A 13,750-nucleotide genomic window follows, 5' to 3' on the forward strand; every position below is an offset into this window, starting at 1 on the left:
TGCTGTGCTACAGAGGCACCCCAGCTGCTGCTACTAGGGTTAGCTAAATCCGCACCACCTTGCCTGTTCTGTAGAAAAGCTTGCAATCAAGTCTCATCTGCCCTCAGAAAGTGTCCGAAAATGACAGAAAAGCTAAAGCAGCCTACAAGCTTTTCTATGACAGAAGTCATTCTGTTCATCTCCTTCCTGACCTGCAGTCAGGTGGTAGGGTCCGTCTCAAGTTGGGGGACATAGTTCTGACCATCCTCCACAACAGCAGGAGAACCAAAGTATGCCCGAAAGTCCTCCACTGGTTGTGTGTGCTGAACCTGCCCCATCTACTACTCCTTTAGGTTTCCACACCACCTCCAGGATTACCAGGATTAGATTAAAGCTTAGTCAGCTATACTGACTGTTATGCACTATTGTTCTATTCCTAATTCAAGAGAGGGACACACACACAAAAAAGAGAATTGAACATGGACATTTAGGATTCCAGAAGGTGTTAATGTGTTTCCTGTTTGTGTGTAAATTTTGTACGGTTATTTTTTAAGAGCTCGACTGAATTTATATTTTATAGTCAGAAATAACACGCTTATGAAGTTAGCTTAAGCACTGCATAGAAGACTGACTATTGCTAATTGAAGTTTGCATTCTGGTTAAAAAATATGGAATGGGTTTATTTCTTTAAAAGGGAGATATGGTGATATGTGTTATATTGTTCCCTACTACAAGACCCAGTATCCCTTTGGGGCGGGAAGTTGTTTTGTGGCGTTCCTCAGCTCACGCTTCTCTTGTTAGCTAAATAAAGAAACGAGTAACTCTCTGCATGGTGTTGGAGTGAATTCATGACAGTAGATTTACGTTAATATGACTGGATGTAAAAGTATACAAAGCTATATACACATGCTAATATCTGAGTATGTATGTGGAAGTGCAGAGACAGTCCAGTATGTAGTATTTGTATGAGTAAAGTACAGGTACAGAATGAAACATAGGAGTCTTCTCTGGGCTAAAAGGCATTAAAATTGGAAAATTCTGACCACAAAACAGTTTTCAATTTGGTCTCAGATTGTTTTAAATGAGCTTTAACCATCGCATTCTTTTCTGATTTACAGGTGTACTATATTAAAATTAAGTTACTGTTACTAAAGATAAACAGATAAACTCAAGATTCCTGTATTAATTAACACCACATCTTTTTTATACAAACATAAAGATCAGATCAGATTGATATCGGATGACGCTCAGCATTAATAATTTTTGATTGGATCTGAAGCAAAATAACCTGTAAAGAAAATTTCTTGAGTAGCCGTGCTGATATATACACATTCTCTTTTCTGCAATCAGTGGATGCAGTAATTTTCATTGTAGAGTAGAATTCCTCTGCTAATCCAATTTTACTGTGTTCTGTTTTAGCACAAAAGGAAACAGCAGGGTTCCAGTGTGAACATTTTGAGTCATCAAAGCTTAACACATGTCCTTCGTTAGAATGTACTTTGGTCCTTAAATGTTTGTGAAACATTTTCAACTTTCTAGATTTCTGCATAAACTTACCCTAAAATGTCATCAGTTTTTTTCACAATTTTAAATAAGCAAGAAAAAAACAAATAACATGCTCATTGAATTGTTGAGGAACATGTTCCTGTATTACATAACTTTGTTTGCCAAAGGTACACTATACTGCCAAAAGTATTTACTCACCTTTCCAATCATTTAATTCAGGTTTCTGTCACTTCCATGAACACAGGTGTATAAAGCCAAGAACCTAGGCATGCAAACTGTTTCTGTACACATTAGTGAAAGCATTAGTCGCTCTCAGGACCTCAATTTCAGCAAGGTACTGTGCAACAGTATAGGATGCCACCTGTGCAAGTCCAGTCGTGAAATTTCCTCACTTCTAAATATTGAACAGTCAACTGTCTGTGCTATTATAACAAAGTGGAAGCGACTGGGGACGACAACAACTCAAAAAGTAAAATGACAGCAGGGTCAGCAGATGCTGAGGCGCATAGTGCCTAGGTGATCTTTACATCACCAAAAGCAATGCAAAGATTGAATGCTGTGGTGTAAAAATGCCACCACTGGAAACTGGTGCAGTAGAGATGGGTTGTTGTTTTTGTGTCATTATTATGTTACCCTTGGATTTTACCTTAAAATATTTACAGTCAGAACTGTGTCTGGGCTCTTATAGGTTAAAAATAATTCACAAACCTTCAAACACTATTGCAATCTTACATAAGGCCATGCCTGTGCTGCAGTAACTGTGTCCAGAACTGATTTGTTTGAGTGTGTGTGTGTGTACACAGTACAGAGCAGGACCATGTCTGTGTGTGTGTGTGTGTGTGTGTGTGTGTTTGTGTTTGTGTAACAAGTGCTGATTCTGGAATGATGCCAGGGGCAAGGATGAGCTCATTGATCAAACATTCATCTCCACATGCCCAAATGTCAGAGCAGGCCAGTCAGAGCAATTGAAGATATCTGTAGAGGTAAAAGAACACACAAACACACACACACACACACACACACACACACACACATTCTCTCTTAAACCCTTAACCACCTCTGCATTGTGCAGGTTCAGGTGTGGTCAATGAATATTCCATAAGTAAACACAACGTTGCTGTTTCATGATGCAAAAGCACAATAATGTTATCTTAATTTCACTCTGCCTTTCTCGTTCTCTTTCTCCCTCTCTCTCTCTCTTTTTCCAGCTCTCACACCATGGACAGGCACCCTGTCTTGCATTACACTAATGGGCTGGGCTTGCTACCACAGCAACCAGGCTCCTCCTCTGGGTGTGTGGGGAGTTTAAGTGGAGTGTCAGGAATGTTGTGTTAGAGAGACACAGGAGGCAGAGAAAGTGTGTACATTTGACAGAACACACTGAGGACCAGGGACAATATAGAAAACCATTATATCTCTACATTAGTGCCGTGGGACATCCTCAGACCTTCGATCCAGCAATTCCATATCTCCAGCCACTCTATCCAACTTTTATCAGGAAACTTTCATCAAGAAACTTTGCAGAAGCAGAGTCTTTAGATCCCTCAACCATCAGACGACAGACCTTTTGACCTTTCCAGAGGACACCTCTCCAAACTCCCCAAACCTTCAAACCACAGTTTGATCAGATCCTTCAGGATGAGTGAAGATTCAGCTCATGCTGACCGCAGTGCTGCAACTGCAGCTTTCCAGCCCGGCACAGCCAACTCCAACCCTCCTACCCCTGGTCCCGTAGCAGTAGCCCCAGACCCCCAAGAAGGCCAAGAGTTCCTGCTCCCAGGCTTCAACCCTACCTCTGCACCCTCGTCCCCTTCCCACACCCTGCCACGGCTGGGCACCAAGACTCTGACAAGCCCCACAAGCTCCGGAGGCCAGGTGAGCGCCATTACAGTGGTGGCCCTCCTAGACAAGCTGGTGGCAATGATTGAGGCTGTGCAAGAGAACCAGCGGCGCATGGAGAAGCGGCAGGCCGAGCTGGAGGGCACTGTGCGTGGGGTTCAGGGCGATGTCGCCCGCCTGGCCAAAAGCCACTCCACCACGGCCACCGGCGTGTCCAAGCTGCTGGAGCGATCACGCAAGACCGGCGGCTATATTAAAGATGTACGAGAGCGCCTGGAGCGGCAGGGCAACCAGGTGAAGAGGCTGGAGGCCAACCATGCGCACCTGCTCAAGAGGAACCACTTCAAGGTGCTCATCTTTCAGGTAAGCTGTCAAGAGGGGTGTGCTTCTTGGAGAATGTGCAGAAATGGAGTCCAGCTCTGGTCTTGAATCATTTTTATATGCAGCTCTGGATAAAATATAGCTCTGGTCTTGGTCCTGAGTCATATAGATGCTAGACTTAGGGCTCTAGATGCCCTTGGTGTAGAATCGGGTCAGATAGGCTGTCAAAAGATGCATGTGTTCCCTGGAGAATGTGCAGAAATGTATCCAGAAGAGTTCAGCTCTGGACACACATAATTTATACCAATGTGTGCATGTGTGTCCAGTCGTAATGCTGGAGGTCTTTCTTCTTGAAAAGCAGGTAGTAGGGGCAGTAACCCAGATTTACCTGGGTACCACAGGGGCACAGCAAACTGTGCTGGCTCTGTATTGGCAAAAACTGTATAAATGAATAACATTAGCTATATTTTAATTTCAAGTACATTCAATCACCTTTCACTGGGTTAAAGGTACTGCAATCCTGCAAATATGTGAAATTTGTATACAGGAAAATGAATGTTTGCTTAGTAGTCAACAGTAGAAGACTACTCCTGTGAACAGCAACAGGTGCTGAGATGTTTTAAAATTCTAGGCCTATTGACAGTCGCAGATCCAGGCTGTTTAAAGGGCTTCAGCAAGAAAATAAAATGTTTACACTCTTTTTTACTGGAGGAGCAGAAGGGCAGCCACAGATGGGCACTCATTAAAACACATTATAAACATTTCTTGATCTAGAGGCACATTATTATAATCTATCGCAAAATGGGGAACCCTATCAGGAACTTTATCACCTTTTCACACAGTATAGTGATTTTTTTTTTTGACAGAAGACCCCCCTCCACCAGTTCCCCAGTGAGATTTGTGGAAATGTGTGTTTGAATGTGAGGCTTAGAGAACAAGCCCTCTCCAGTTCCCACGTTCATCATCTCTGTTTTGCACAAAATAATTAATAGCTACAGTGTGTTTACAGAGCAACAACCCACTTTCTTCCCCCGACTGATGATGCTGCCATCACTCAGTGTCCTGACAGCAACGGCCGTCAACCTGTGCTGGCTGAACCAGCTCCGCAGTGGCTCAGCGTGTTTTGGTTGGCTAATCTTTGTGATCCTAAGGAGAGGTGCATTGTGTGTTTAGCCCGCGCTATTATACACATTCAGGAAACTGGATTATGCTGACAGGAGAGCGCTCGCCGGTTGGTTAAGCTAAAGGGTGGGTTTTGTTGACTTAAGCAGCTGCACTTTTCAGGCCTTCTTTGCTTATCTGATTGCCCTAAAGCAAGCCACCAACTGATTAGCACTCTAGCATGGAGGCTCTTTACCTGTAGGGGCATGCAGAAACACATTAAGGGGGTACAAGATGCTGAACTTTTGGTTCTGTAAGGGAAAAAGACTTGCGCTAGAACTGCAGACATGTTGAATTGTTCAAGGTAACTTATTCTTTGATCTGCTTTAAAGATAGATTTATTTTTTCTAAAATTATCTTAGTTAATAATTTACGATGACAGGGTGGACTAAGCTTAAACTTTACATATTTACTAGCTCTTTAAGCTAGTATGCAGACAATATGAGAAACGTTACATAAAATTCATATTATTAATTGCTAAACATGCAGCAGTGAGTGTTTTCAGTCCTTTGAATATAAAACAGTGTGCAGGTTGTAATATCACTCATGTCAAAAGTTACCTTCTTAAACCTTCAAAGCTCAAAATTGTTATACTTAACTAAAACTGTATAAGCAATAGTCGATAAAATCAAGAATTGATTTCCATTACATAATTGATCATGTTTTTTTTTTCCTCTGTGCTCAGAATTACTCCTGATTGACTTCTTAGAGGTATTCTGTACATTTGGTCACTAAACCATGCGGTAAAAATTAGAGAAATTAGTAAAGATTCAATTTTTTTTTTTCATTTTCCCTGAATTTATGATTCATTCAAAAACAAATAAAAATGTATTTTTCTTTACTATACCTATGTTTCGAATTTAGTCTAAAGCTACTTCAAAATGGAACTGGATTCAATTTACACAGGCCACTTTTGGTGTTTTGCTTGGTCTCAGAACCTGGTAGGTGGGTGTATTGTTCAGGCGTTGCTTTCCCAGGGCTCTGTTTCGCACTATTAAGTCTAATTCCTTTCAGAAGATCCCGAATGTCTTCATACCTCTAGGCAACCCTGCATAACTGCATACAGGTTCAAAGATATTTAGTATTTGAGGCTCAGGGTAAAGACAGTGAGTGTTTAGTTTAGAGTTGGAGGAGCAGAAGGTGGGGTCCCTCACAGTTTAGCACCCCTGGCTCTTTAGAATTCCTGTGTGGATCAACACGGGCAGGTGGAGTTTTAGAGTTTCTAAAGTTAACAGCATGCATTAAGCCACATTAGCGTCAGAGCCTGTAGAGACATGTGGGAGCTGGGGATGTCCCGGGGGGTTTAGGCTAGTTTATCTGCATTTCTGAGCAGTTCCTGGTATTGCAGGTATAAGGTGACTTGAAGGGTTGGGAAGAGTTGAGGATTAAACAGAGATAAACAAGCCTTTCTGATGTTTGTTCATGCATTTTGCAACATGCGTGCTTGTGTGGAAAGTCTGCATAACAACATACAGGATTTAGCAATGCTAACAGGCTGGATTCACACAGCAGGTAAATGTGGTAGGTAAAATACACTAAATTGTTAAAAGTATTCAATCATCTCTACCTTTTCACAAATATGAACTTGAGAGACATCCCATTTTTAATCCAAAGAGTTTAATATCATGTAAGAAAACTGTTCCCACAAAGTTGGAAGCATTAAAATTGTCCAAAATCTCTTGGTATGCTGCAGCATACTATAACTAAATGGCCAAGCCCAACTTGAAACAACCCCACACCATAACCCCTTCTCCACCAAACTTTACACTTGGCACAATTTTAATACAACTTAAAACCCAGGGAGGGAGGGAGGTAACTGAGCTTACAAATCTGGACTGATGTTCCAATTAGTAGGTAGATATTGCAAACCGTCAGTGTTTTAATGACATGTTCGGATGCAGTCACAGGAGAAAAGCTTTAAAAGAACAGCTTTAATCTTAAAAAGTGGATATAGCCAAATAACATGCAAATTTGACAAAAACACATTCTCTGTGATGAGCCCACTTGCAGACACTGTCTCCTGCTTGATAGCTCCTGTGATCCTGGAGAAGATGAAACCGAAACTTTATGTAAAGCACCGCTTTTTAGTGCATGAACGTCAGTTTAGGAGTGTGAACTATTCAGACAAATGCCAGATATATCTAAACAAATAGCCTAAATCATTTTTTTTACCTGATATGTAATTATATATATATATATATATATATATATATATATATATATATATATATATATATATATATATATATATATATATATATATAGTGTGCCACAAAGACAAACAAGCTTCACTGTTTGATTTTAGGAGAAATGATTTGTTGACTAAAGCATGTCTGTTCCACCTGCTTAGACTTTCTAACTGTACTCTGATTAGAGGTGGTTGTATGATAACAGGACTTGCATGACTTTAACTTGATTCATTAGTATGGAAACAGTGGTTGTTTAACCTGTTTCACCAGTGCTAGTGCTCTCGATTAACCTCCATATTTTGGTTCTTTTTACAGTTCAGTTCAGTTAACAGTGATGAACCACTGAGAGCTGATTTAAATCAATAACTGAAGTATTAATAACTTAGATACAGAGGGTCATGGGGCAGCAGTATGTAAATTGCTCATGAAAGGACCTGCAGAAACACGTTTTGGGGGCACCAGTCTCTGAACTCCTGGTCCTGAGAGGGAAAAGGACTCATCATTCAGTAACTCTGTTGCTGTGTGAATGTTGTATCTGCTTACTTGTCAGAGATAGTAAAGTCTTTATAAGAAACAGATGATAACATCAAGAAAATACCATGACATACCTGATGTCATGACAATACTGCGGCATGCAAAATTGATGTAAATTCATCATTATGTGCTACCTCAGGGAACCATTTGGGAATGCCCACAAATGTATAAGTTGTGAGGTGTTATCTGAAGTCAAAGTGTGGGCATTTAACATACCTCCATGCACAGTGGTCAGTGTTAAATTTGTACCAGTGCACATAATCAATTGTAGTTCTGTCTTATGACTTTTGGCAAGTCAGTGTATTATAACCAGCTTATATGTTAGATATTTTTCCATATATCAATAACTTTGTAAAAATGTATAGATTTTGTTATTTTTTTAAGTATTAATTAAAGTATTTTTTAAAATGTGACAATGATTGTTAATTTTTCAGAAACAATATTAAGCTTGTTTTTTGCTTGTAGTAAACGGCTGATTAACCCTACATTACTGCAGTACATATTGCAGCAATATTGTTCAGTTTAATTGTTTTTATTTTTATATTATATTACCTCAGATTTATGATCTAGAATACTCTATTACTTAGATTACATTGTTAATTACTGATGTATTTAAAGTATGCTAACCTGAGAGAGCAGTTAGCAAGAGATTAGCTGAAGATTCCCAGCTAGCGTTCCCACTAAAGGTGTGTAGCTGAGAAGTTTGCTGATTCTAAGGCCACAGATGTGTGAACATCTCTTAGTCAGAGTGATGGTAAAGCTGCTGTTAGATGTTAAGAGATCTCACAGACCTTGTGCTAACGTCGCTAAAGTGCACAACCACCACTCAGGCGATTGCAGCCTATCCCAGATGTTGCTTCGCATGCGCCGGCATGAGTGACGGCTGTTATCTGCAGGGTGTGTCTCCTCTGAGTACACAAGGCTGTAGTACAAACTGTAAAATGGTGGCTTGCAAACACTCTGCCACGCTTACAGCGTCGCACCAGGTGTGGCTGAGCAGCAGAAGCACTCATTTCCTCTCCTGTGAAGCTATAATTGGAAATGGACACAAGTTTGTGCTGCAATTTAGCTGCTCACCCTGATTTTACATGCCACAGTAACCACAGAGCTTCTGAACTGGAGGAAATGGAGATATTTGGCACGAGTTCAGTTGCTTACATTTACTTTAGTGATTTGCTGATCACAGACTGCTGTGCTTTACCCCACTTCACGTTTTAACTTCACTTTTGTCTATTCAAATGTGTCAAAAGTATTCACATTTATTACTCAGGTAGAAGTGTAGATACAGGGGTCTAAAGTGCACATTTTCCTAAAGGAATGCACTAGGCTTCCTGTTTGAGCTGCATATGTGCCCATTGAAAATGAATGCATTTTTATATATATTATATATAGATATATTAAAGAAGCTCTTGCTATGTCCTTGCTGGAGTGTGTTGTGACATTTGCAGGCGTGCTGTGTTGTGTATAAACCTCCAGTTAATTACATATAACTAAAATAGGTAACTAAGGATTTGAACTTTCCTACTTGACACCTCTGTATTTACTCTTCCAGTCAAGGAACATTGAGAGTAATATCCTTCAAAAACACAGCATACAAAACTCTAACAAAACTACACATCATTACAAATGAGAGGAATGATAATCTTCACATTTCATATAGGTTTAAAGCTAATCCTAAAACTATATAAATCTGTGAGGCTGTGGTGTGATGTGATGTTTTTGATCATAATTTAGATAATCTGTGCTTCAAAGGGTTAAACATGGGACTTGTCTGTTCTGTTTTGTGGCTGAGGGCAGGCCAGTGTCAGACGTGTATTCTTCCTCGCTAGCATGGTTCCGAACACTCTGGGTCTGTGTGTGTTACCCGAGGTGGAAGATGGAAGGAAGCTTGGAATAAATTGAGGGCCCCAATCATGTGTCTGTGTGTGTCTTTGAGTGTACTCTGATTGCACTCTGTGTTTCTCTCGTCATTCCCCCTAACAAGCTGTAACGAGCCCTAACGGCTTCTAATGAGCTCCAGTAAACAGGGCCTTAATTATGGTCCGTTTGGGGCTGTGTTTGTTTTGTTTGTGCTCCGCTGCTCGTCCTGTGCCCTGAACTGTCCGGCCAGCGTCCAGCTCAGCTCTTCTTTTACATTTCCAGTGGGTGTTTTTTTCCCACTGCTGATTTTGCACCAGTAAACAGTGCCAGATTAACAACATTATGTAGCAGTTTTACCATAAAATAGCAGTTTCAAAATCATGTCCATGTTCCACTGACTATATCAAAGAGAAAACAGTCGCTATCATTGATACTCCAGGATTGGAATGCTGCTAACTGCACTACATAACTCGAGAGACAGAAAGGTCAATACTTGCTTTGTGCAAAATTAAGGAATTTATATTCCTTTACCCAACCTGATCTCAAGAGAAATTCATACTTATGGAACTAAATGATGTCAGTAACATGCGTACTAAATGTAGCTCAACCCTTGTGCATACCTAAACCTATACCTAGAACTAGACCTAAACGTAACCTAGCCCTAACCTTAATCCTAACCTTAACCTAATCTAAACCTAACCTAGCCCTAACTTTAACCATAACCTAATCTAAACTTAACCCAGCCCTAACCTTAACCATAACCTAATCTAAACTTAACCTAGCCCTAACCTTAACCATACCCTAAACCTAATCCAAACCTAACCTAGCCCTAACACTCATCATAACCATAACCTAATCTAAACTTAACCTAACCCTAACCTTAACCATAACCTAATCTAAACTTAAGTTAGCCCTAACCTTAACCATACCCTTAACCTAATCTAAATTTAACCTAGCCCTAACCTTAACCAAACCCTTAACCTAATCTAAACTTAACCTAGCCCTAACCTTAACCAAACACTTAACCTAATCTAAACTTAACCTAGCCCTAACCTTAACCAAACCCTTAACCTAATCTAAACTTAACCTAGCCCTAACCTTAACCAAACCCTTAACCTAATCTAAACTTAACCTAGCCCTAACCTTAACCAAACCCTTAACCTAATCTAAACTTAACCCATCCCTAACCTTAACCATAACCTAATCTAAACTTAACCTAGCCCTAACCTTCACCATAACATTAACCTAATCTAAACTTAACCTAGCCTTAACCTTCACCATAACATTAACCTAATCTAAACTTAACCTAGCCTTAACCTTCACCAAACCCTTAACCTAATCTAAACTTAACCTAGCCCTAACCTTAACCAAACCCTTAACCTAATCTAAACTTAACCCATCCCTAACCTTAACCATAACCTAATCTAAACTTAACCCAGCCCTAACCTTAACCATAACTTAATCTAAACTTAACCTAGCCCTAACCTTAACCATACCCTAAACCTAATCCAAACCTAACCTAGCCCTAACACTCATCATAACCATAACCTAATCTAAACTTAACCTAACCCTAACCTTAACCATAACCTAATCTAAATTTAAGTTAGCCCTAACCTTAACCATACCCTTAACCTAATCTAAATTTAACCTAGCCCTAACCTTAACCAAACCCTTAACCTAATCTAAACTTAACCTAGCCCTAACCTTAACCAAACCCTTAAACTAATCTAAACTTAACCTAGCCCTAACCTTAACCAAACCCTTAACCTAATCTAAACTTAACCCATCCCTAACCTTAAACATAACCTAATCTAAACTTAACCTAGCCCTAACCTTCACCATAACATTAACCTAATCTAAACTTAACCTAGCCTTAACCTTCACCATAACATTAACCTAATCTAAACGTAACCTAGCCTTAACCTTCACCATAACATTAACCTAATCTAAACTTAACCTAGCCCTAACCTTAACCATAACCTAATCTAAATTTAAGTTAGCCCTAACCTTAACCATACACTTAACCTAATCTAAACTTAACCTAGCCCTAACCTTAACCAAACCCTTAACCTAATCTAAATTTAACCCAGCCCTAACCTTAACCATAACCTAATCTAAACTTAACCTAGCCTAACCTTAACCAAACCCTTAACCTAATCTAAACTTAACCTAGCCTTAACCTTCACCATAACCTAATCTAAACTTAACCTAGCCTTAACCTTCACCATAACATTAACCTAATCTAAACTTAACCTAGCCCTAACCTTAACCATAACCTAATCTAAATTTAAGTTAGCCCTAACCTTAACCATACCCTTAACCTAATCTAAACTTAACCTAGCCCTAACCTTAACCAAACCCTTAACCTAATCTAAACTTAACCTAGCCCTAACCTTAACCAAACCCTTAACCTAATCTAAACTTAACCCATCCCTAACCTTAACCATAACCTAATCTAAACTTAACCTAGCCCTAACCTTAACCAAACCCTTAACCTAATCTAAACTTAACCCATCCCTAACCTTAACCATAACCTAATCTAAACTTAACCTAGCCCTAACCTTAACCAAACCCTTAACCTAATCTAAACTTAACCCAGCCCTAACCTTAACCATAACCTAATCTAAACTTAACCTAGCCTTAACCTTCACCATAACATTAACCTAATCTAAACTTAACCTAGCCCTAACCTTAACCATAACATTAACCTAATCTAAACTTAACCTAGCCCTAACCTTAACCATAACTATCACCTAAACCTAACCCAACCCTAAACATAATGACAATGTTAATATTGTTCATCAATTAGAAGCTTCAGTGAAGCAGCAGTATGAGTGTATTTTAGCGCACAATGTTATGGGTTGTGTATGTGGCAAAACAGCACCAACAGTGAACAGGAGCTCCTTGTATGAAATACCAAATATATTTGTGGAATTGTTAAAAATGTATTGGGGTGTATGTTAGTCATATATGTGTGTATTTTCAGGCCAGGGATTGAACACACAACCCGGGGCCCTGGAGCTGTGCCACCTGAACAAAACACAAATTTCTGCTGTTTTAAAGCTAATTTTTAAGTTTAATGCTATGTTTTTTATAGCATGTTCCAATCTAACAATTTTTGGTAAAATTGGAGATCTCACTTGGTTCCATCTATTTAGAGACAACTGTCAATTATTACTGAAAAATAAATCAATAATACAAAAAGCCATGTAGGGCCAGAAGTTACAGTGAGTTTAGCTTTACCCATGGCAATATACAGATTGCAGCCAATCAGAGTGCAGTTTAAATCCAGCAGCTCTGAGTCTCACTACTAAGAGCATGTTTCTAATCTGCTGTTGTTTGTAGCTTTTTATAATCTGGATTCCTGACTATTCTTCTGTGAAGGAAGTGAACTGTGTGAACATCCAGGCCTCCTCTGGAGTGTGTGTGCGTGTCTGTGAGTGTGTGGGTGTGTGTGTGCATGCGTGGGCAGGGAGGGTTGCTACAAAAGGAAATCCCCCGATAGCCTCTGTTTATGGGACGTCCTATCAGGAGGGTGTGTTTGTGACAGCAGCCAGGCCAACTCTAGCAAAACATATTCAATCTAATCACTTTGTGCAAAAACAAACAAGCTGAGCGAACAAAACACATTCTCTTGACCAACAAAAATCTCCCTCCTGAAGCTGGAGATCATTCTGATTTACTACAAAAGATAGTGAAGTGGTGTCGGTCAGGTTCCAAATGAACTTCAGAGTGGTTTGCTCGTGGTGAAAACATAATCCAGTTTTGATCTGACCCGACTATCAGATATACTCATATATATATAGTTCATGTTTGAGCTAAGTGGCTGTTCAGTTGTAGTTTAAACTGATTTATTATCCAGATAATTACTACAGCTATTAAATAAGGCATCGCTGCTGCTGCTCCAGGGTTCACTACACAGAGCCCGATTTTAATGATCTGTAGCGCACTAGTTAATTGCGCTTTACGCTGCTGGATTTAGGGGAGTGTCTTGTTCCTTTGATATCGTGAGGGCACAAAAAATATGCCTTGCGCAGCTCCAAAGGCGCAAAAGGTGTGTACTAATTCTCTTAATTATTCATGGGTGTGTTTTCAAGAGGCGTAACGTGAAATAAACTAATCAGTGTGTCAGTATCCATCCCCTTTAAGATGCAGAAGCACTCGCAGCAGAGGATACTGATCTGCGCTTTTACGCTGTGAAGATTCACCAGCAGCTCATTTAAGGGAACAGCAATGTTATTTTATTCTTTATTCTGTTTATAGGTTTATGTAAAAGCTGAATTTGCAACACTGAATATCAATCAATCAACCTTTATTTTTACTTAAATATATTTAGGGTGACCTTCGTTTACAACCTTACC

The 13,750-nt window shown here is 39.7% G+C and overlaps 1 protein-coding gene and 1 long non-coding RNA gene across 6 annotated transcripts in view; one reads left to right on the forward strand and one right to left on the reverse strand.

Moving 5' to 3' along the window:
* The first annotated feature begins 2,798 nt into the window (after positions 1 to 2,798).
* Positions 2,799 to 13,750, forward strand: part of cavin2a (caveolae associated protein 2a) — a 48,233-nt gene continuing 37,281 nt past the window's right edge. The window contains exon 1 of the mRNA XM_015602889.3: positions 2,799 to 3,687. Coding sequence (XP_015458375.3) covers positions 3,124 to 3,687 — 564 coding nt within the window. The 5' untranslated portion in view covers positions 2,799 to 3,123. The remainder of the gene's footprint in view (positions 3,688 to 13,750) is intronic.
* LOC125805001 (uncharacterized) lies at positions 10,317 to 12,007 on the reverse strand. Of its 5 annotated transcripts, none has more exons than XR_007441218.1 (6): positions 11,924 to 12,007; positions 11,840 to 11,884; positions 11,431 to 11,459; positions 11,196 to 11,301; positions 10,725 to 10,808; positions 10,475 to 10,550 (listed from the first exon to the last, which is right to left on the reverse strand). It is a non-coding gene; the product is annotated as an uncharacterized LOC125805001 (long non-coding RNA). The 5 variants fall into 5 exon arrangements; XR_007441217.1 differs by lacking the exon at positions 11,431 to 11,459 and adding an exon at positions 11,727 to 11,800; XR_007441219.1 differs by lacking the exons at positions 10,475 to 10,550; positions 11,431 to 11,459; positions 11,924 to 12,007 and adding exons at positions 10,317 to 10,370; positions 11,727 to 11,800 and having other exon boundaries at positions 11,840 to 11,919.

This window comes from Astyanax mexicanus, chromosome 11, assembly GCF_023375975.1.
Source record: "Astyanax mexicanus isolate ESR-SI-001 chromosome 11, AstMex3_surface, whole genome shotgun sequence".
In the NCBI taxonomy this organism is placed as follows: Eukaryota; Metazoa; Chordata; class Actinopteri; order Characiformes; family Acestrorhamphidae; genus Astyanax; species Astyanax mexicanus.